At 41.9% G+C, this 20974-nt stretch overlaps 3 protein-coding genes across 4 annotated transcripts; 2 read left to right on the top strand and 1 right to left on the bottom strand.

Moving 5' to 3' along the window:
* Positions 1-151: 151 nt before the first annotated feature.
* LOC139394422 (uncharacterized) lies at positions 152-1749 on the bottom strand. Its single transcript, XM_071142490.1, has 5 exons — positions 1737-1749; positions 1228-1354; positions 1092-1146; positions 781-883; positions 152-693 (listed from the first exon to the last, which is right to left on the bottom strand). The coding sequence occupies exons 2-5, from the start codon at positions 1341-1343 to the stop codon at positions 317-319; spliced, it is 651 nt and encodes a 216-aa protein (XP_070998591.1). The 5' UTR covers positions 1344-1354; positions 1737-1749; the 3' UTR covers positions 152-316.
* A 1568-nt stretch (positions 1750-3317) lies between these two features.
* Positions 3318-15634, top strand: LOC139394431 (WD and tetratricopeptide repeats protein 1-like). Of its 2 annotated transcripts, none has more exons than XM_071142505.1 (16): positions 3318-3630; positions 4107-4242; positions 4457-4540; positions 4652-4698; positions 4800-4911; positions 5022-5209; positions 6004-6186; positions 6511-6605; positions 6844-6959; positions 7179-7251; positions 7645-7738; positions 7912-8082; positions 8330-8565; positions 8835-9003; positions 12853-13045; positions 13509-15634. In XM_071142505.1, the coding sequence occupies exons 2-16, from the start codon at positions 4177-4179 to the stop codon at positions 13710-13712; spliced, it is 2031 nt and encodes a 676-aa protein (XP_070998606.1). In that variant the 5' UTR covers positions 3318-3630; positions 4107-4176; the 3' UTR covers positions 13713-15634. The 2 variants fall into 2 exon arrangements, with proteins under 2 accessions (XP_070998606.1, XP_070998601.1); XM_071142500.1 differs by having other exon boundaries at positions 3323-3364.
* Positions 15635-16751: 1117 nt separating this feature from the next.
* Positions 16752-20764, top strand: LOC139405947 (transmembrane protein 222-like). The gene is made up of 6 exons (XM_071148403.1): positions 16752-16960; positions 17219-17303; positions 17415-17446; positions 17567-17663; positions 17889-18019; positions 19430-20764. The coding sequence occupies exons 1-6, from the start codon at positions 16848-16850 to the stop codon at positions 19515-19517; spliced, it is 546 nt and encodes a 181-aa protein (XP_071004504.1). The 5' UTR covers positions 16752-16847; the 3' UTR covers positions 19518-20764.
* Positions 20765-20974: the final 210 nt, after the last annotated feature.

Genomic DNA, 20974 nt, shown 5'->3' on the forward strand with positions numbered 1-20974 from the left:
GCAAACCAACTTAATTTGTTGTCTTGAGACTCAAGTAAATTACAACATAAGTCATTCATGTGTCTTTGCAGCATTGTGGGCCTGGGAAACAACATAAGAAACGCATATGAACATTTCAGAAAGTACAAAACAACTCGATGCATTTGGCTCTGTGAGTGATACGTTTTACTCCTCTTGTCTATTGGATTACACTTGTCATCCGTTTACATGAATCAGATTGGCATTTGAAGCATTTATCTCAAGTAAGCTTTTGGCGTAAAACATAGTAGAGTATTTAGCATTTGGAGGACATGTCAGTCACAGTGTTGACTTATTATCAGTCACTGCAGAACAGTAGTTCCGATTTCACAGTCCGGGATCTAGTCTTGTTCACTTTGGCATACAGTGGTGAACGTCTTGATGAGTTCGAGCAAACTTTGGTTTTGTTGACTTTGGCATAGACAGGGAACGGAATTTCCCCCTTTTTATCTTCCTCCTCCAGGTGGTTGCTGCAGTCTGCTGTATGTTGTTGAGAAGCCTGGTTGTCTGTAGTGGGCCATAGATTACAGACCTCTGTGGCCACAACGTCGTACACTACGGACCCAGTGTAGCTGCTGTGTCGTCGGACACTGCTCTTCTCCAGCTCAGGTAAGGGAGGCAACTGCCTCAAAGCCTTCTTCACCGGCCTTGGGGTATCCTGCCCTGGGAAAGACCCTGCACAGAGTGAAACATAAAGAGTGAGCTGAGTGTGATGTGGGGAAACATGTCCAACTGCAAGTGTGATGAACAACTGACTCTGACCTCTGTGTTCTCTTTGGGACTGGGTTGACTTTCTTTTTGAGGATGCTGGTCCAATGATGTTCTTCCTTAGTTCTGAGGTCGTGACCTCAATTGAATCTGGAGGCTGCAATGAGCAATCATATAAGTACCAGCAGAGGGAGCCATTGGTTTCAGTTCAGTTTGATTATTCCATACATTTGAATTCCAGCTTTACATTAAGTTTTTATTTATTTACTATTTTCTGGAGCAGGACATCCACAAACAACAGTTAATGGTCATGTAAATGAATTGGTAAGGTGAATGGGACATTCCCATTTATTTTGTACACTGACCCTTTCACCAGAGATCGGTCCCATTTCAGCCAATGACAACCTGGATGTCTTTCTACTAATGGAAAATGCAAACAGGATGTCAGCAATACCTTAAAAAAATGCTCATAAAGGGCCATAATGCAGGAAGAAGTATTACCTTTTTGAACGGATCGCACATAATAACATTGATACTATGAGAAGCAGGAGAAGGGATAAAAGACACAGACTCCACTGCACTGGTGACAATAGTCTCCACACAATCTCCAGAACCATGGCATGGACTTCTTGACATGGACAGAAGAAGAAGAAAAAAATAAGTTTCATTTTATGGCACGACAAATCGATCATAGAATTAGAGGCAGAGGGTGCTGCCTGGGTGAAAACAGGTGTACAAACATTTGGAAGGTGGTCTTTGGATCATTCATGATCAAATGTTCATATTTGAAGAAATACCATGTCACTCTTCATTTTTGGTGCAAGTTAATGCCTTTATGATCTTGTCATGTCCACAAGCATAATTAAAACCACATACGTACGTGTTTTGGCTACTACGCATTATTCAGAGTGTGTAGAAGAAGCCTCTGTGCCAAGCTTTGCCAAGGGTTAAATAACACATTCAGAATTTCCCTAAGAAAGAAGTTGAACATTCATAGAATGGGCGCTTACCCTTAGATGCCTGTCTCCAGCTTGTGAACTGAACACTTTGCCTGACCAAGACAGACCACCAGCTGTAATAAATAGAAGCTGCAAAGAAGTTTGGGGAAATCCATCACTACCTCTTTGGTTGTTATGTTAATTGCACAAGCAGCAAGGTTCGCCTGTGACTTCCACAAAGCCAAGTTCTTTGCTTCTCTATTTCAAAAAGTCAATACTCGAAAGCAGCTTCCTCTCCTCATCTGCACTGATCTGATATTATAATGTAGATACAACAGTGAGCACTAGTGAATGTCTACAGGTGCTTTACACTTCGAGACAATTGTCCATTTATTTATTTTTTATATTTTTATATCACCTTTATTTAACCAGGTAGGCCAGTTGAGAACAAGTTCTCATTTACAACTGCGACCTGGCCAAGATAAAGCAAAGCAGCGCGACACAAACAGCACATAGTTACACATGGGATAAACAAACGTACAGTCAATAACCACTGGACCAGTCCATGCCACTGGACAAGTCTCACTGACATGCAGTAATATCATGATTGAGAGTAATGAAAGACCATGTACATATGTATCAGGATATATGTATCTATTATTTTATTGATTATTTCAGGATTCATTTATTATTAATTCATTATTTTGTCCCACAGGCCCCACTCCTTCATACATCTCACCAGGAAAACAGTGCTGAATGTCACTGGCGATCTCATATTAGGTTAATAAATCGAAAAATACAGACATGGAAAAAAGTATCCAATTTTCATACTTGAGTAAAAGTATACCTGAATAGAAAATCACTCAAGTAAAAAGTAAAAGTCACACAGTAAAATACTACTTGAGTAAAAGTATACCTTAATAGAAAATCACTCAAGTAAAAAGTAAAGGTCACACAGTAAAATACTACTTGAGTAAAAGTATACCTTAATAGAAAATCACTCAAGTAAAAAGTAAAAGTCACACAGTAAAATACTACTTGAGTAAAAGTCAGAGTATTTGGTTTTAAATATACTTAAGTATCAAAAGTAAATGCAGTTGTTAAAATATACTTAAGTTTCAAATGTATAAATAATGTCAAAATCCTTATATTAATAAAAAACAGATGTACAATGTTCATGATTTCTTTAATTTATGGATAGACAGGGGCACTCAAACACTTAGACATAATTTACAAATTAAGCATTTGTGTTTAGCAAGTCCACCAGATTCGAGGCAGTCGGGATAATCAAGGATGTTTTTCAGTCCTGCTAAGCATTTAAAATGTAACGTAAATGTATGGAGTAAAAATTATATAATTTTCTTTAGAAATGTAGTGAAGTAAAAGTTGTCAAAAATAAAAATAGTAAAGTACAGATATCCCCCCAAAATACTTAAGTAGTACTTTATAGTATGTTTTGCTTAAATACTTTACACCACTGGAAAAAAATAAAAAACATTCTAAGGAACTTTGCAACTTTTTCATTTGTCTAATTGACCTGTCACTCAACAGTACAGTCGCGCAACGGAAGAAAAACAGCGGTGCAATTCACAGAGCGGTGTACTCATAATTCTCTTCCTAAAATTAATATCCAAAGGCTAGTTCACGTCAGCTAGTTCACGTAAGGGTAGTGGGAGGGTTCAGTCAGTTGATAAACCCATGTAAGTAAGCAGTGACAGTCAACACTTGTACATTTTTACCAAAAATATTTCATATGAAGCGCTCTTGTTACAATTTGACTTTCATTGGTAAGGAGTAGCTAAAGTGCTAGATAGAGAACTAGAGCATTGAGAATTCCCTGTTTTTTGAATAAATCATCTCACGTTAGCTCAGCTAGCTAGCTACTGTAGCTGAGCAGGCGCTGTCGTTATCTGGAAACTTGGGCAAAGATTGGGAACGATTTCGAGTTGAATGCCAGACGACACAGGTACAACGCTTTTTTTAGGGAATGTCAGAAATATCTGCGGTGACGGAGCTGTATGTCTGTCTTTTTGGGAGGCCAACCCAGCCTGCTGTCACTACGTATACGGCTTGTTATTATTGTTAGCTAGCATCCCAGCAGCTAATCCAGCTAGCTACGGTTAACGTTATTTGGCTAATGTAAACATCACCAGTCGCAATGGCTAGTATTAGGAAGGAATTGTGTGTACATGGTTATCTGAAGACCACCACTTGGCTAGCAGAGATATAACCGGTTGTTGTTTTAGTTAGCTAACAGTTATGTTTCAGTATTTAAACCTCAAACACTTGGGAACCCCTCTTCAATTTAGGTGTACATTACTCCAGTGTCCATTGACTGATGTACCTAGTAGAGAAACAAACATCTCTGTTTACATATTAATCCTATCTAAGTAAGCTTGTTCTTTGTGTGATGTCAGTTCTATTCTATTTCTCAAATTGCAGCCCATTCCTAGAGACTGCAGATGCCATCTGACCTTTGACCCTCGGACCCTGCACCTCTAGTCCGTGCTCTATGACTTGCTGTGAGGCCATGTCTGCTGTGAACATCACCAGAGACATCTTGCACAGGCAGATCAGGGTGGGTCCAACGTTTTAAGACTGTGTTTTTATGAAATACTGTACTCTTTTACCCAAACAAACTGCCCTTGCTAACAACCCTGAAATGCAATCTGCATTGCAATCTATTCAACAATGAACACTAGTATTCACCAAAAATGCTTTATTTATGTTGGACAGAGTGAGACAGGAGATTTTGGAGAGAGACTGGTGATGTTTTGCCTTAATGTCTGTAGGACAAGAGAGCATTGGGCTTCCAAAGGCAGTATCATGTCACAGACCCCTTCATCAATAGACTTGGACTGGAGGCAGAGTTGCAGGTGATTTGTGTGTGTGTGTGTGTGTGTGTGTGTGTGTGTGTGTTTGTTTCTGCGCACATACAGCATTAACGTCTTTGCCAATCTGACAGCCCGTATCTGTTGTGTCAACAGGGCCATACTGGGTGTGTGAACTGCCTGGAATGGAATGAACGGGGAGAGTAAGTCCTGAGCTGAAAGCAGGGTTTTATTTAATGACCGTATTTACCACTTCTACATTTTATGTTGGCCTATCTGTAATATTTATTCTTGTTCTATTCAGTCTGCTGGCATCGGGCTCAGATGACCAACATTGCATCATCTGGGACCCCTTCAAACACAAGAAGCTCACCACTATGCACACAGGGCATGCAGCAAACATCTTCTCTGTGAAGGTAAAAACAGAAACTGCTTGATGGGAAAGTCTATGTGTGGAGAAATGAAGCTTCTTTCTTATAGTTTCTTATTTTATCCTCTTGTTTTTCCCGTCCCCCCCCCCTTGCAGTTTCTCCCTCACTCAGGTGACCGTATCCTTGTGACGGGTGCAGCGGACACCAAGGTTCACGTGCATGACGTGTCTGTCAAGGAGACCATCCACATGTTCTCCGACCACACCAACCGCGTCAAGCGCATCGCTACAGCCCCCATGTGGCCTAACATCTTCTGGAGTGCTGCGGAGGACGGCATCATCAGGTCAGAGCCCCAGTAGCTAGCTAACCATTGGAGCATCCTTGTCGCATCCCAAGATGTTCATTGGTTAAGGTGACACTGCGTCAGATACATTGTCAGATGCATCATGTTATTTCTACTGGCTTGTAGTAGAATATCGAAGGTGAAAAGATGACGTGAAACAGTAAGGTTGGAATGGAAGTGTTATGCCATGAGCCCCTTTCTTACCTCAAGATGTATTCCCTATCAGTTCCTTGGCTCTCCCAGGGACTTCTTCCCTGGGTCTCTGTGGCCACATGCCTCCAGCAGCACTTTCATCACACACCCTGGAGGTTATTGTATCTCTAGAGAATACCCTTTAACTACCCTTCGAAGCTCAGGTGTGCAGTGGGCATTGTGGACTACTGCAGATGCATGGTTGGCTTCAGGCGATGGTTCCCATAGCTCAGCTCAGCTCAGACCCAGGAAGTTAGTATCCTACTCTCGCTATAGTACGTCACTGCCTGACTGCCGCCGCTGCTTATGACTCAAAGGGCCAATGTTTCAATAGTGGCTTGTGTTTTTGTTTTTTGACTAACACAACCAGTCGTCTACAACCTCAAAATATGGCTCCCACGTACAGAGTATAGTAGTTAGTTGTTTATTTTTGAGCAAGCTGGCTATGGACACAAACTGCAGTTTTAATTCAACCTTGCAATTAAACCTTGCCAAAAAGTCTAGTATTTGATTAGAATTCAAAACAATATTTTAAAGAGCTACGTTCTGACTCTCTGGAGATGATTGATGTTCTCATGATGTGCTTTCTTCTACTATTTTAGGCAATATGACCTGAGGGAGAGCAGTAAACGTTCAGAAGTGCTCATCGACCTTACGGAATACTGTGGTCAGCTGGTGGAGGCCAAGTGTTTGGCTGTCAACCCGCAAAATAATAACTACCTAGCAGTGGGGGCCAACGGGCCCTTTGTACGCCTCTACGACATGCGCATGATCCACAACCACAGGTGTGTAGTAGTCGGGCTCGAATCCTAACTTGAGATCGACGCTTGTGGCTCATGTTTCCATTGGCATCAATACATAATTTACCTGAAAGTCCAAGACATCTGAAGTTAGGATTTCGCTCTCACTGCTTGACTGTCAAATTTCAGTGTTTTAATTGAATAGTTTTAAATTTTGTATCACATAAGGAATATGCACGACTGCTGGATAGAACGTCCAATATGTCTCCCTACTACTCTGAGCTATCATAAGTCATGCCAATGTTATTTTCTCAGCTTTGAGTGTTTTTGGTAATCATTTATGTTTCTCTCCTCCACTCCCATTCACAGGAAGTCTGCGAGTCAGAGCACATCGGCAGGAGTGCACACATTCTGCGACAGGCAGAAGCCCATCCCAGACGGAGCGGGGCAGTATTATGTCGCAGGTGTGTGATTGTATGGTTTGGCTTATTGCACAAAATGTATTAATAAGAAACATCTGTGAACATCTTCTATGAAGCCCATACAGTATCTACAATGTATTATCAACAGTAAAAACACACATGGACAATATGTGTGTTATAACGCAGTCATTTACAATATATGTAACTAAACTAGTGGGACAGGTAAGGTGATTCTGTATGCCTCTCACCCAACTTCTTCTCCTTGTTTCCGTTGCCTCAGGGCACCTGCCAGTGAAGCTCCCTGACTACAATAACCGCCTGAGGGTCCTAGTGGCCACCTATGTCACCTTCAGCCCCGACGGCACCGAGCTGCTAGTAAACATGGGAGGGGAACAGGTAAAGGCGGCTTTAGAAGTTAAACTCTTATTTTAGGTCAAACCTCCAGGTCAGCCCACTAGGCAACAAAAAAAAATCCATCTCTTTCTCAGATTGTCAGGTTTGAATTCCAACAAGCATACTGCTTTAACTCTCAAACCAAATCATTAAAGTTGATGATTACCTGTGGTTGGTTCAAAATGGTAACTTTGCCAGGAATGTGTTTTCTCTTGTCTGCAGGTGTATCTATTTGACTTGACGTTCAAACAGAAGCCGTACACCTATCTGCTTCCCAAAAAGTGTCAATCAACAGGTATTATGATTATGGAAATTGTCCCAAAGCTTACTACAGTATTTTGTCATTAAAATGACATTTACAGTATGTATTATTTATGACCAATGAGTTATATGGAGGAGTGTAGTTGCTTGCTAAAAGTCCGCCCATAGTTTATATACAGATCTGGGCATTAAATATTGCAGCAGCAATGTACATCAACGTACATTGTCTACGTGACAAATTACTCTCTCAGAGGGTGACATCATCCACCAAGGTCATTATCAATCACTTGACAATAACCCAAGTGATGATTTTTTTTTAAAAATGTTCCTGACAGTGCAGTTACATCCACTTTTCGGCAAACGTTCTTTACTGTGCTGCAGTACAACTTTGTAATGCCCAGAACTGTATGGGGTGATATCCCAACAGATGTTCAGAATGGAAAGACAACCAACGGTGTGTCAAATGGAATTCACTTGCCAGCCAGCCGACTTCGATTCGCAGAAAGCAAAGTCTTTTCTGGGTAACTTTTTTTTCTCATGTTTGATTTTAATCGTTTATTTTCACCCACATATTACATTTGGCAACAGCCTAGCCCTAGTGTATTTCTAGAAACACTACGCTATGGGGAGTGACATCCCTAGTTTCTCTCTCATCACTCTCTCATCGTGTCGTCCTCTCATCTTTCTTCCCTAGTTCTGGTGAGCTGCCGCCTCACTTGGAGCGGATAAAGCAGCAGGCCAACGATGCGTTTGCGCGGCAGCAGTGGACTCAGGCCATCCAGTTCTACAGTCTGGGCATCCACGAGGCCAGCCACAACGCCATGCTGTACGGGAACCGCGCCGCCGCCTACATGAAGCGCAAGTGGTAGGCAGCTAGTTAACCCCTAGCCTCATTTACTCTCCTTCTGTGTTTCTCCTATTACAGAAAATGTTCATGTTCAGTAGGGCATACTGTAGCTAAATGTTTTGCAGCTAAAAATAAAACATTGAAGTTCAGGTATAACGTCCTTGTTTCATCGCGTTTAAAACAGTTTACCACTATGCTGGTACACATGTGTGTGACTGTGTGGTATATACGGTTGTGTGTGTGATGTGTTCTCTCTCTCCCCCAGGGACGGTGACCACTATGATGCGCTGAGGGATTGTCTGAAGGCCCTGTCCCTCAACCCTGGGCACCTGAAGGCCCACTTCCGGCTGGCGCGCTGCCTCTTTGAGCTGAAGTACGTGGCCGAGGCTCTGGAGTGCCTGGATGACTTCAAGGGCAAGTTCCCCGAGCAAGCCCACAGCAGCGCCTGCGACGCCCTGGATAAGGATATCAAGGCTGCCCTCTTTTCCAAGATGGACTCTGGTGAGAAGGGTTTAATGGTGATGTTGGGTAATCTGTCTGTTTCCCCCCCAAAAAATAAAGTGTGGTTTTTGGCTGACTTTTCCGTCACCTTTCCACGTTGACTTACAATGTGTTTTTTTTACATGTTGATTCAATTCAAAATACCTTATATATTCCACAAGGGCGATTATGCAAATGAATACCGTGTTAATTCGTGTATGGATTTGATATCATTCATTGTTTAATAATTGTTTTTTTAACGTTTATTTCCATGTCATGTCTGTTTGTAGCTGAGGACAAAAAGGGCAACAGCTCAATCCGCTTCCACACGTTCAACAGGAAGGAGTCTATCCCGGAAGACGAGGTCGTCTTGAGAGAGCGCAGCTACGACTACAAACACCGCTACTGTGGTCATTGCAACACTACCACAGACATCAAGGAGGCCAACTTCTTTGGCAGGTCAGTGGAGCATTTTAGACACGGATATCTTATACATTCTAAAAACACTTTTAATATTAGTTGTTGACCTGTAAAGGGAAAGTAAAAAGAATGAGCTGACATTCTTTTATTACACATTTATTTTTTGTCGAGGTGCTGACTAAACGTATAGTCATCCCTGAAGAAGACAATGCATTCTGAAACGTTGGTTATGTTTCCCCGTTCCATTTTTGGGAAAGTACAGTGCGTTCGGGAAAGTATTCAGACGCCTTTACTTTTTCACATTTTGTTACGTTACAGCCTTATTCTAAAATGAATTAAATTGTTTGTTTTTTCAGCAATCTACACACAATACCCCATAATGACAAAGCAAAAACAGGTTTTTGGAAATGTTCTTGTTTCTCATGGTCTAAGGGCTTTAGATGCCTTTTGGCAAGCGGGCTGTCATGTGCCTTTTACTGAAGAGTGGCGTCCATCTGGCCACTCTACCATAAAGGCCTGATTGGTGGAGTGCTGCAGAGATGGTTGTCCTTCTGGAAAGTTCTCCCATCTCCACAGAGGAACTCTGGAGCTCTGTCAGAGTGACCATCGGGTTCTTGGTCACCCTTCTCCCCCGATTGCTCAGTTTGGCCGGGCGGCCAGCTCTAGGAAGAGTCTTGGTGGTTCCAAACTTCTTCAATTTAAGAATGATAGAGGGCACTGTGTTCTTGGACCTTCAATGCTGCAGACATTTTTTGGTACCCTTCCCCAGATCTGTGCCTCGACACAATCCTTTCTCGGATCTCTACGGACAATTCCTTTGACTTCATGGCTTGGTTTTTGCTCTGACATGCACTGTCAACTGTGGGACCTTATATAGACGTGTGTGCCTTTCCAAATCATGTTCAATCAATTGAATGTACCACAGGTGTACTCCATGTTGTAGAAGCATCTAAATGATGATCAATGGAAACAGGATGCACCTAAGCTCAATTTCGAGTCTCATAGCAAAGGGTCTGAATACTTATGTAAATAAGGTATTTCGCTTTGTCTTTATGGGGTATTGTGTGTAGATTGAGGATTATTTATTTAATCCATTTTAGAATAAGGCTGTAACGTAACAAAATGTGGGAAAAGGAAAGGGGTCTGAATACTTTCGAATGCACTGTATATACACCACTGTTCAAAAGTTTGGGGTCACTTAGAAATGTCCTTGTTTTTGAAAGAAAGGCACTTTTTTTTGTCCATTTAAAATAACATAAAATTGATCAGAAATACAGTGTAGACATTAATGTTGAAAATGACTATTGTAGCTGGAAATGGCTGATTTTTAATGTAATATCTACATAGGCGTACAGAGGCCCATTATCAGCAACCATCACTCCTGTTTTCCAATGGCACTTTGTGTTAGCTAATCGAAGTTTATCATTTTAAAAGGCTAATTGATCATTAGAAACCCCGTTTGCAATTGTTAGCACAGCTGAAAAAAGTTGTGCTGATTAAAGAAGGAATAAAACTGGCCTTCTTTAGACTTGTTGAGTATCTGGAGAATCAGCATTTGTGGGTTTGATTACATGCTCAAAATGGCCAGAAACAATAACTTTCTTCTGAAACTGGCTCTAACTAGAATAGAAAGAGGAGTGGGAGGCCCCGGTGCATAACTGGGCAAGAGGACAAGTACATTAGTGCCTAGTTTGAAAAATAGACGCCTCACAAGTCCTCAACTGGCAGCTTCATTAAATAGTACCCGCAAAACACCAGTCTTAACGTCAACAGTGAAGAGGTGACTCCGGGATGCTGGCCTTCTAGGCGGAGTCGCAAAGAAAAATCCATATCTCAGACTGGCCCATAAAAATATTTATTGGCCAGATGGGCAAAAGAACAGACACTGGACAGAGGAAGATTGGACAGAAGAATCTAAGTTTGAGGTGTTCGGATTACAAAGAAGAATATTCATGAGACGCAGAAAAATGAAAAGATGCTGGACTATGACAACAGGACTATGACCCAAACCGCAGCTCCAAACTATGCAAGAACGATTTAGGTAAGAAGCAGTCAGCTGGTATTCTGTCTATAATGGAGTGGCCTGCACAGTCACCGGATCTCAACCCTATTTGGCTGTTGTGGGAGCAGCTTGACCGTATGGTATGTAAGAAGTGCCCATCAAGCCAATCTAACTTGTGGGAGGTGCTTCAGGAAGCATGGGGTGAAATCTCTTCAGATTACCTCAACAAATTGACAACTAGAATGCCAAAGGTCTGCAAGGCTGTAACTACTGCAAATGGAATCTTTGACGAAAGCTCAATATGAAGGACACAATTATTATTTCATTTAAAAATCATTGTTTATAACCTTGTCACCGTCTTGACTATATTTCCTATTCATTTTGGAACTCATTTCATGTGTTTTTGTGGAAAATAAGGACATTTCGAAAGTGACCCCAAACTTTTTTTTTTTTAGATGTTTGGAGAAAAAACACGATGTTCTATAGAAACGTTGGTGCCTCCTGAAGAACTTCATAAGGCATGAACAGTTCATAAGGTGTCAAATTGGGGTAGTTGACATAAGAATGAAAGAATGCTCATGTACTGCTTATGTTTTGATTATGAATGCGTTATGACGTCCTTATTTAAGTACCCTTCAAATGAAATGTTACGGAAATGTCTCTGCCACCTGTGTGCAGTATCAAACAAGGTCTAATAGTTGCTTCTCTCACTCTCATTCTCTCTGTCTCACAAAAATATAAACGCAACATGTGGAGTGTTGGTCATATGTTTCATGAGCTGAAATGAAAGATCCCAGAAATGTTTCATACGCACAAAAAGCGTATTTCTCAACAACCAAAAATTGCACAAATGTATTTACATCCCTGAGTGAGCATTTCTCCTTTGCCAAGAAAGTCCATCCATCTGACCGGTGTGGCATATCAAGAAGCTGATTAAACCGCATGATCATTACACAAGTGCACCTTGTGCTGGGGGCAACAAAAGACCACTCTAAAATGTGAAGTTTTGTCAACCAACACAATGCCACAGATGTCAAAAGTTGAGGGAGCGTGCAATTGGCATGCTGACTCCAGGAATGTCCACCAGAGCTGTTGCCAGAGTATTTAAATGTTAATTTCTCTACCATAAGCCACCTCCATTTTTTATAATTTGGCAGTACGTCCAACTGGCCTCACAACTGCAGACCATGTGTATGGTGTCATGTGGGCAAGCGGTTTGCTGATGTCAACGTTGTTAACAAAGTTCCTCATAGGGGCGACAGGGTCATGGTATGGGCAGGCTTAAGCAACGGATAACGAATACAGTTGCATTTTATCTATGGCAATTTGAATGCACAGATCTTGATGAGATCTTGAGGCTCATTGTCGTGCCATTCATCCGCCGCCATCACCTCATGTTTCAGCATGATAACGCACGGCCACACGTCGCAAGGATCTGTACACAATTACTGAAAATGTCCCAGTTCTTCCATGGCCTGCATACTCACCAGACATGTCACCCATTGAGCATGTTTGGGATGCTCTGGATCGACGTGTACAACAGTGTTCAGCAACTTCTCAAAGCCATTGAAGAGGAGTGGGACAATATTCCACAGGCCACAATCAACAGCCTGATCAACTCCACATGAAGGAGATGTCGCGCTGCATGAGGCATCCGGTCACACCAGATACGGACTGGTTTTCTGATCCACACCCCTACTTAAAAAAATAAAATAAAATTGTGACCAACATATGTATTCCCAGTCATTTGAAATCTATAGATTAGGGCCTAATTCATTTATTTCAATTGACTGATTTTCCTTATGTGAACTGTAACTCAGTAAAATCTTTTGAAATTGTTGCGTTTTATATTTTTGTTCAGTGTATATATAATCCCCCACCCACAGTAAAGGCCAGTACATTGTGAGCGGCTCCGACGACGGCTCCTTTTTCATCTGGGAGAAGGAGACTGCTAACCTGGTGCGGATCCTCCAGGGGGACGAGTCCATAGTCAACTGCCTGCAGCCTCACCCCAGTTACTGCTTCCTGGCTACCAGCGGCATCGACCCTGTGGTGCGGCTCTGGAACCCCAGGCCAGAGGTCATTAACAACATTATTCAAATGTCTTCATTTTCCCCACGAGCAAACTTATTTTGTGTGGAATAGTAGGCTAGATACAGCAAGAAACAGGATGTAAAAACACACCTCAGCACCAAGGACACTATACATAGAGTTGATGCATTTTAAAAAGCAATCCATTCAATCACCGACATGATTGATTCTTTGATTGAATGTTTGATTGATGATTAAAACATGTTTACTGCCAATACATGCATTAAAAACTATCAAGGATTACACAATAAATAAACAATTGTACATCTGATTATTGGATTGTCACAATTGAGGCTGCACTATGACCTATCCTTTCCTATGGCCTCCTTTGTAATAGTCAGATGTAAAAAAAATAATAATAATAATAAAAAGTCTGACTTTACAAAACACCAGAAGTTAACCCTTTTTTTAACCTTTCTTTCTCCCTATCCTTTTCCCCTCTGTCATCCAGACGGAGAGTGAGAGTGGGAACGGTCGCGTGGTGGAGGACATGGAGGGTGCCGCTGCAGCCAACCAGCGGCGTATGAATGCCGACCCCCTGGAGGTCATGCTGCTCAACATGGGCTACCGCATCACGGGCCTCAGTGGCCGCGGGCCAGAGGGCTCAGACGATGAGGACAGCTCAGATGGCCAGGTGCAGTGCCGGCCCAGCTAGACTAGCAGGTTCAACACCACATACAGTATGGAGGCAGCAGGATGCAAGGCACTCCTCCCCTACCCCCTCCCAATCCCTGAGGCTGTCTGTGTGTGTGTGTGTGTACGTCTGTGTGTGTGTCTGTGAGGAGGGGGAAAAAGCACCATAGATATTCCGTTTGTCAATGTTTCATTCGCCCCTCTAAAACGAATGCAACATCGAGTGAATGTCATGTCACAGCTCTGCACTATGCACTGCCCTCCTCCTCCACATCCCGAGGCAGGATTGGAGGAAACCAGTTTGGCGAGGGGATTCCACGGGGGTGACGACAACGACCTTTCACCCCTTTTAAGAACACCAACAACATCACCTTGGCCGCTCCCTCCGTTGCTCCAAGGCTGGAGGTATTGGGCCTATACGGTAAAGAAGAGAGTACTCCATCACTCCTTAATCTCTCACTATGAGCTAAGAATCAACCACTTCTAAACCCTTCCCAAGAGGAAGTGCGTTGGAGGGAAACACTACAAGCAGAAGCCCCAGGCCTCTGGTAGTGTAGCCTGCAGACGGCTCAGAGGTTAGAGGTCAAAGCGAGCCCCCAATAGTCAGTGTCCTCATTGGAGGATGAGACTTGAGGCCACAGGAAGTTGCTTTGTTTCACCTCTAGTGGGCTTTTCAATTGGAGTATAAGAGGTCACTCTCAGCCCCTCTCCAGCTCTGAATGTCTCGACCTAAAGTTTTTGATTTACAGTCCTTTTTTTAAAGTTGTTGGAATATTGGTCAACAGGAACAGAGCAGAAGAAGTCTTGACTTTAAGTGTTAACAAGTCTAGAAGTGTTTCTCCAACTCAACTTAAATGTGTTGTTAGGATTGTGCACCTTGTTTCTTTTAAACTCGGTCTGGCAAAAAAAAAAAGTTTATCTTCATTTGTTCAAAGTTTTAAGAGTAAATAATGGCCAAGGATCCATGTTGCATTTGCTTTGTCTGTTGAGAAGTTCTTCTTGTGGCTTTATATGCCTATTTTATTGACAGGTATGCAAAATGTTTCCCTTTTACTTTTATTATGTAGGTTAAGACAAAGCTGTCAGACTGAAGCAGTAGCTCCTCACATTTTCTCCAACACTTAGACATTTGCTCCTCTGTCATTTGTTGATAATGATGTAGAGCCGGAAGGGTTGTGGGGTTTAGTTTAAGGGGTTTGATTTAATTGATAGTCAGGTGCTGATTGGTCAGAATCTGTCGAACTTTGTTGTACTAAGGTTGCAAAATTCTGGTAATTTCCACAAAATTCCCAGTTTTTACGAGATATCCCAGTTGGCAGATGACCAGGATCCGGATGGAATAAGCATGAAATCATGAATCTTCCAACCAGTATTTCTGGAAAACCAGGGAATTATGGGAAAGTGATGCTCTGAACAGACAGAGGGAAAGTGATGAAGAGAGAAGGGTAATTTCACTATCCTAGGGCAATACCACCAGTCCTAATATCACTCATGCATGGCATAGAGACAATTTCGTAGACGCAATCCATTTGGTGGCTTTAGGGGTTCAGGATCCCTATACAAGCACTTTCAGCTTTCCCCAGAACATTTTGGGGGAAAGAATGGAATAGGGATTTTTCCCTTCCTGTAGCTTTGGACCCAGCATGAGTCTTCTGCTGCAGTTGGAGTTTTACTTATGAGATTTTGTCTAAAGTTAACATTGTAAATGGCAAATTTAGACAATGAGCCTCTTGGTCCTCTAGCCGACCAGCAAACCACCAGCTCACTGATGACGTGGGTTCAAAGAAAACCTAAGGATGGAGTCCTCTAACACTAGGCTTCCATGTGTAATTTCTTTTGTTCAAAAATAATTTAAGAAATGTTTTATGTTTATTTTTCTTTGGGAAAAATCACTCGACAAAGTTTGCTGCAAGAGAAAAATAAAAGAGGTCTAATGTTGTTGAACCACTTGTCTTGAGTTTGTTTCACTTCCGACCTGTATTTAACCAAGGTAATGATGATTTGGATTGTATTACTAATGTTTTCCACCTGCACACTGTTCCAGCTGCAGAAATAGGCTACACACAGGTCCACAACTACCCATTCCGCAGTGGTGTAAAGTACTTAAGTAAAAATACTTTAAAGTACTAATTAAGTAGTTGTTTGGGTTATCTGTACTTTACTATTTTGCCAATTTTTACTTCAATACATTCATAAAAATAATGTACTTTTTACTCCAAACATTTTCCCTGATTCCCAAAACTAGTATTTTCATTTTGACAGAAATGGTCCAATTCACTTAAAGTGAGCATCTCTGGTCATCCTTACTGCCTCTGATCTGGCGGCCTCACTAAACACAAATGCTTAATTTGTAAATTATGTCTGAGTGTTGAAGTGTGCCCCTGGCTATCTGTCAATAAAAAAATTACATGGTTCTGTCTGGTTTGCTTAAAATAAGAAATGTTAAATGGTTTATACTTTTACTTTTGATACTTAAGTACATTTTAGATATTCCATTGACTTTCAATACCTAAGTATATTTAAAACCAAATACTTTGACTTTTACTGAAGTAGTATTGTACTGGGTGACTTTCACTTGTCATTTTATATTAAGGAATATTTCCTTTTACTCAAGTATGACAAGATGCTGGGGACAATAAAAGGCCACTCTAAAATGTGCAGTTTTGTCACAACACAATGCCACAAATATCCAACATTTTAAGGGAGTGTGCAATTGGCATGCAGACAAAAGGAATATCCACCAGAGCTGTTGCCATGGAATTGAATCTTCATTTCGCTACCATAAATTACCTCCAACGTCGTTTTAGAAAATTTGGCAGGATGTCGAACAGGCCTCAACCGCAGACCACGTTTAACCATGCCAGCCCAGGACCACCACATTCGGCTTCTTAACATTGGACCTTTGAGAAGTAGTGTTTGCAAAAAAATAAAAAAAAAAGCTATTTTCCCATTTTAAAGGAAATCTAATTTACTTCATTTTTGCCGAGAAATTATTTGATATTGATTTAAAAACGTCTGCATTTGGCATTTAATTCATATCCAGGCTGGCTTTGTGATATTTGGTGCGTGACTGCTTTGCAGACGGCCTGGAACGCGGCCGCCATTTTTGAGCTGTGCGTTTAGTAGCCATAGGCTACGTCAGAGTGGCAAATTACTGATGGCGCAGGAGGCGGACATAATGATTAATTATCACGGCGGATTCGAAAAATTAGACCGGAAAAACAGCCGTTATCCTTATTGTATCGTTTGGACACCTATTCCAATACTGTCGTGAGTAGCCACTTTTCCGGTTGTTTTCTTTTGCTCTCACCATCTGAAATGGAGACACTATTTACGTGACAGATCATGTTGATAGCCTACATGACCATTGATGTTTATCACATCGTTTTAGCTTGCATTATAGCTAGTAAATTTCCAAATACTATGTGGGCTGGAATTAAAACGCCCATACCGTTAGATGCCTTATAATATACGCGCACTCTTTATTCCCAGGACCCCCCAATACAGTGCTGTACCTCTTTTGTTCAGGTGGTTGCTCCCCTTCATTGGTCACATGGGGATCTGTACTTCTGCAGGCGTGATAAGAGACTTCGCTGGATCGTACTTAGTGTCTGTGAGTATATGCAGATCATGCATTATGACAGTAGGCCTACAGCATAAGCCTAATATTATTGGACCATCTGTTTCGTGATAGTTCCTCAACATTTCCCATCTTTCCTTTCAGGAAGATAATATGGCCTTTGGAAGACCAACAAAGTAAGTTGGCTTTGTTCGTTCAATGCTTGGAGCTAGGCCTGGCGTATTGTGCTCAAAATTGACATGCAGGCATTGCGGTTATGTGGTAAGGTATCTGCAGCATTGCTTGTCTCTTAATAGGTACTGGAAGCTTGATGTTGATAAGGTGTGTGGCACTGGCTCAGCTGCCTGGGACAAAGCAGTGCACGATGCATCGGAGGAGTACAAATGCAGGCCGGTATGAACATCGACAGTGTCATAATAAGACAGACGACAGACAGGAAGGTCTAGTAGTGGAATTATATTTCTTTCCTAGGTTCTAATGAACATCTTCAGGTAAGGCCTATTGCAAAGGGTAAATATGTACATGTTTTGTACAGTGATTGTAAAGGCCCATTGGAGCGATAGTGACAAAAATGCCTAGAGTTAGACTTGACTAGCCTTCTTCCTCTGTCTCTTGTAGCACAACCTCTGCTGTGATAACTGCCACTCCCATGTGGCCCGGGCCCTCAACCTCATGCGCTACGACAACAGAACATCCTGGAACATGGTCAACCTATGCCTGCAGACTCTTATCCATGGCAGGCATGTCAGGTGAGATACCATGCAATCATGCAATGAAGAGGTACTCTACTTTATGTAACAGAGTATGCTCATTCCTGTCCTAACCAAGGCACGAACACAGAACCTTCTGTACAACAATACTTGCCACTCACAAAGCATCATTCTGACTGACCAATCACTCTGTGTGTGTGAGAGTTTCCTCTGGATCATTTGACTAACTGGTGTGGGAAGGACTAGAATCAGACATGCTGATGAAATGGGCAGAATCAAACTATGCAACACCGGTCTGTATTGCAAAACAGCATCACCGAGTCTGAACAAGCAAGCATGCACCTGGCAGCAGACAACGCTCTGCAGGAGGGACAGAGGAGCTCCAGACACAGGGAAACATATGCGGTTGAGAAACCCCCTCATTATTCTCCCCCGACCCACATAGGGAGCTGGCGTCACTGCTTTGTGCAGCCTGCACATTATCGTCCGAGGGCGCCACGTCCTTCAACAGTGGGGCAGCGTGTAATTCATCATTGCCAGATGTGGCCCCTGCATCACCACATCAACTCTCTGCTGGGGCTCCCACTGCTGGATCGGGGGGACAGGGGTGAAGGACAGGGTAGAGGACGGGGAGGGAGTGAGGGGAAGGGAGTGGGGTAAACCTCTGGGAGATAAGAGAGTTGGTCTGCCCTCAGTGCCCTGTGTGTAATTTACACAGGCTTCTGGGAAATTGAACTGACTGCACATCCTTACCTGTCCCTGTATACTGCCCTACAAAAGGCAAAGGCGACCCTCAAGCATTTTTCCCGCCATAAAGTAAGGACTGTTTCATCACATTGAATGTTTATATCTAAATAAAAAAATATTTGACTGTGTAGATTCTACAATCTAAATGTGTTTATCCAACACTCTTTGTTGTTTTTCTGTTTAACTTTGAATGGTAATTTATTTGACTTAGGGGGTCATAGGTCAAATCAGGGGTCATGGTTGAATGCATAAAAAATTACGTCAGAATAAGATACATCAGTGCATTATCACTTATCTACCTACAACATTTGTCTGGACCACAAATAAAAGTTTAAAGACATTTTTCTCAGTTTCACCGCTCTTTGTATGGCAGAGTGGGTAACTACAGTCAAAACATGGTGGAATTTACTTGGATTTTGTAGTTACTGCAAACTTCTAACTCAAACTTTCTATGAAACAGAACATAATTGGTCCAGGTCACTTTGTCACAAGATAAAACAGATACTACAAAGCCTGATTTCAGTCTTAACTTAAATTTTGACAAAAAAAAAGTGTAGTTCCTGCGTTTTGCCTTTGTAGGGCAGTATAGATTACAAATGTCTTAGAGTATGTGTTTTTGACCAACGGCTGAAATGTGAAGATTTAATGACTGTCATTACTACTCTCACTGTGCTTTCTCTCTCTCTCTCTGTCCTTCCCTAGCTGTGTGTCATTCCTCAAGACCTGGCTGCCCTTCCTCATGCTGACTGGAGCCCTTGTCACCTTCATCCTAACACTCAACCTGCACTGACCACACAAGGGAGAGGGAGATGGAGGAGGGGAGAGAATACAAGGGATTTTCCTGCTCAGTTGTAATCATGAAAGTGAATGAAGAAGAGGAATGTTCCGATGGGACACTTCTTTGTGCAGTACTAATACCCCCACTCTCCGACATCCATCAGAAAGGTGTCTCATGAGGGCAGTTATGTCCAGCTGTTATGGCTTGTTTTGAAGTACCTTTTACTCGATAACAGAAAGGAATGTCGTATAAATGAATGTTTGGCTTGGGATAGTCATAACCATAAATATAGAACTGATATAGCGTCTGCTAAATGACAATAATTTGAACGGAAATATATCGTCTATGGTCATAAATGCATACTGGTCTCTTACTGAACCCCATTTAACCAGTATAATAACAACTCAACATCATTTTACTTTGTAATTGTTTACTGTATTTTATCAGACAGTATTTGTTCATGCAATACTGTAAGTTCTCTGAAGCAACATGCTCAGGAATGTTAATATCCTGTACAGTAGTACATAATCATGACCAAGCATTTGATAGAATTACAGTAATTATGGGCAATAGGCTATACCATATAGGCTAGTAAAGTTCAAACAAATTGTATTTGTCATGCTTCGTAAACAACAGGTGTAGACTAACAGTGAAATGCTTCCCATCAATGCAGAGAGAAAGAAAAAAGGTAATAATAAATACACAGTAACGCTAACCTTTCTATATATACATGGGGTAGCAGTACAGAGTCGATGTGCAGGGGTACGAGGTAATTGAGGTAGATATGTACATATAACTAGGAATAAAGTGACTAGGCAACAGGCTAGATAATAAACAGTTGTAGCAGCATATGTGATGAGGCAAAAAGGGTCAATGCAGATAGCTAAATAGTCTGGGTAGTTATTTGGTTAACTAAACTATTAAACAGTCTTATGGCTTGGGGGCAGAAGCTGTTCAGGGTCCTGTTGGTTCCAGACTTGATGCAGCGGTACCGCTTGCCTTATGGTAGCAGAGAGAACAGTCTATGACTTGGGATGGCTGGGGTCTTTAACTGCCTGTTATTGAGGGCGGCACGTAGCCTCGAGGTTAGAGCGTTGGGTTTCGAATACCGGATCCACAAGGTGAAAAACAAACACACTTGTGTGTAGCAGGACAAATATATGCACCGCCCAAATTATTATATGTAACGGGCAATGCGCACTACCCTCTGTTTTGTGTTATTTATTGGAACAAATATAAATATATGTACATATTATGCATAGACGACTTGTTCATTGTTTATAAACTGTTAAATCATATCACACAAAGGCACCACAGAGGTCGACTTCTGTGTAGTATAATATTATTAGCGCCTGTGCCTTTAAAAGACGTTCACTGTTATTTCTCTCCTTGATTCTGCGCCGGTATTTAAACTCAAGCTAACAATTCGCCGGTCCTGTTGATCAGCAGATGAAACATCCCTCTCACTC

The sequence above is a fragment of the Oncorhynchus clarkii genome, chromosome 3 (assembly GCF_045791955.1).
Source record: "Oncorhynchus clarkii lewisi isolate Uvic-CL-2024 chromosome 3, UVic_Ocla_1.0, whole genome shotgun sequence".
Classification (NCBI taxonomy): Eukaryota; Metazoa; Chordata; class Actinopteri; order Salmoniformes; family Salmonidae; genus Oncorhynchus; species Oncorhynchus clarkii.

What these genes read in the sequence shown, in the direction of transcription:
- LOC139394422 (XM_071142490.1), bottom strand. Translation starts at nt 1,343, where the DNA reads ATGGTTCTGGAGATTGTGTGGAGACTATTGTCACCAGTGCAGTGGAGT. An exon ending in TGTGCGATCCGTTCAAAAAG is followed by an intron (nt 1,147 to 1,227) that starts GTAATACTTCTT and finishes ATTTTCCATTAG; the next exon opens with TAGAAAGACATCCAGGTTGT. An exon ending in GACCGATCTCTGGTGAAAGG is followed by an intron (nt 884 to 1,091) that starts GTCAGTGTACAA and finishes TGCTCATTGCAG; the next exon opens with CCTCCAGATTCAATTGAGGT.
- LOC139394431 (XM_071142505.1), top strand. Translation starts at nt 4,177, where the DNA reads ATGACTTGCTGTGAGGCCATGTCTGCTGTGAACATCACCAGAGACATC. An exon ending in GCGGAGGACGGCATCATCAG is followed by an intron (nt 5,210 to 6,003) that starts GTCAGAGCCCCA and finishes CTACTATTTTAG; the next exon opens with GCAATATGACCTGAGGGAGA. An exon ending in GCCTACATGAAGCGCAAGTG is followed by an intron (nt 8,083 to 8,329) that starts GTAGGCAGCTAG and finishes TCTCTCCCCCAG; the next exon opens with GGACGGTGACCACTATGATG.
- LOC139405947 (XM_071148403.1), top strand. Translation starts at nt 16,848, where the DNA reads ATGGCGCAGGAGGCGGACATAATGATTAATTATCACGGCGGATTCGAA. An exon ending in GCCTTTGGAAGACCAACAAA is followed by an intron (nt 17,447 to 17,566) that starts GTAAGTTGGCTT and finishes GTCTCTTAATAG; the next exon opens with GTACTGGAAGCTTGATGTTG. An exon ending in AGGAGTACAAATGCAGGCCG is followed by an intron (nt 17,664 to 17,888) that starts GTATGAACATCG and finishes TGTCTCTTGTAG; the next exon opens with CACAACCTCTGCTGTGATAA.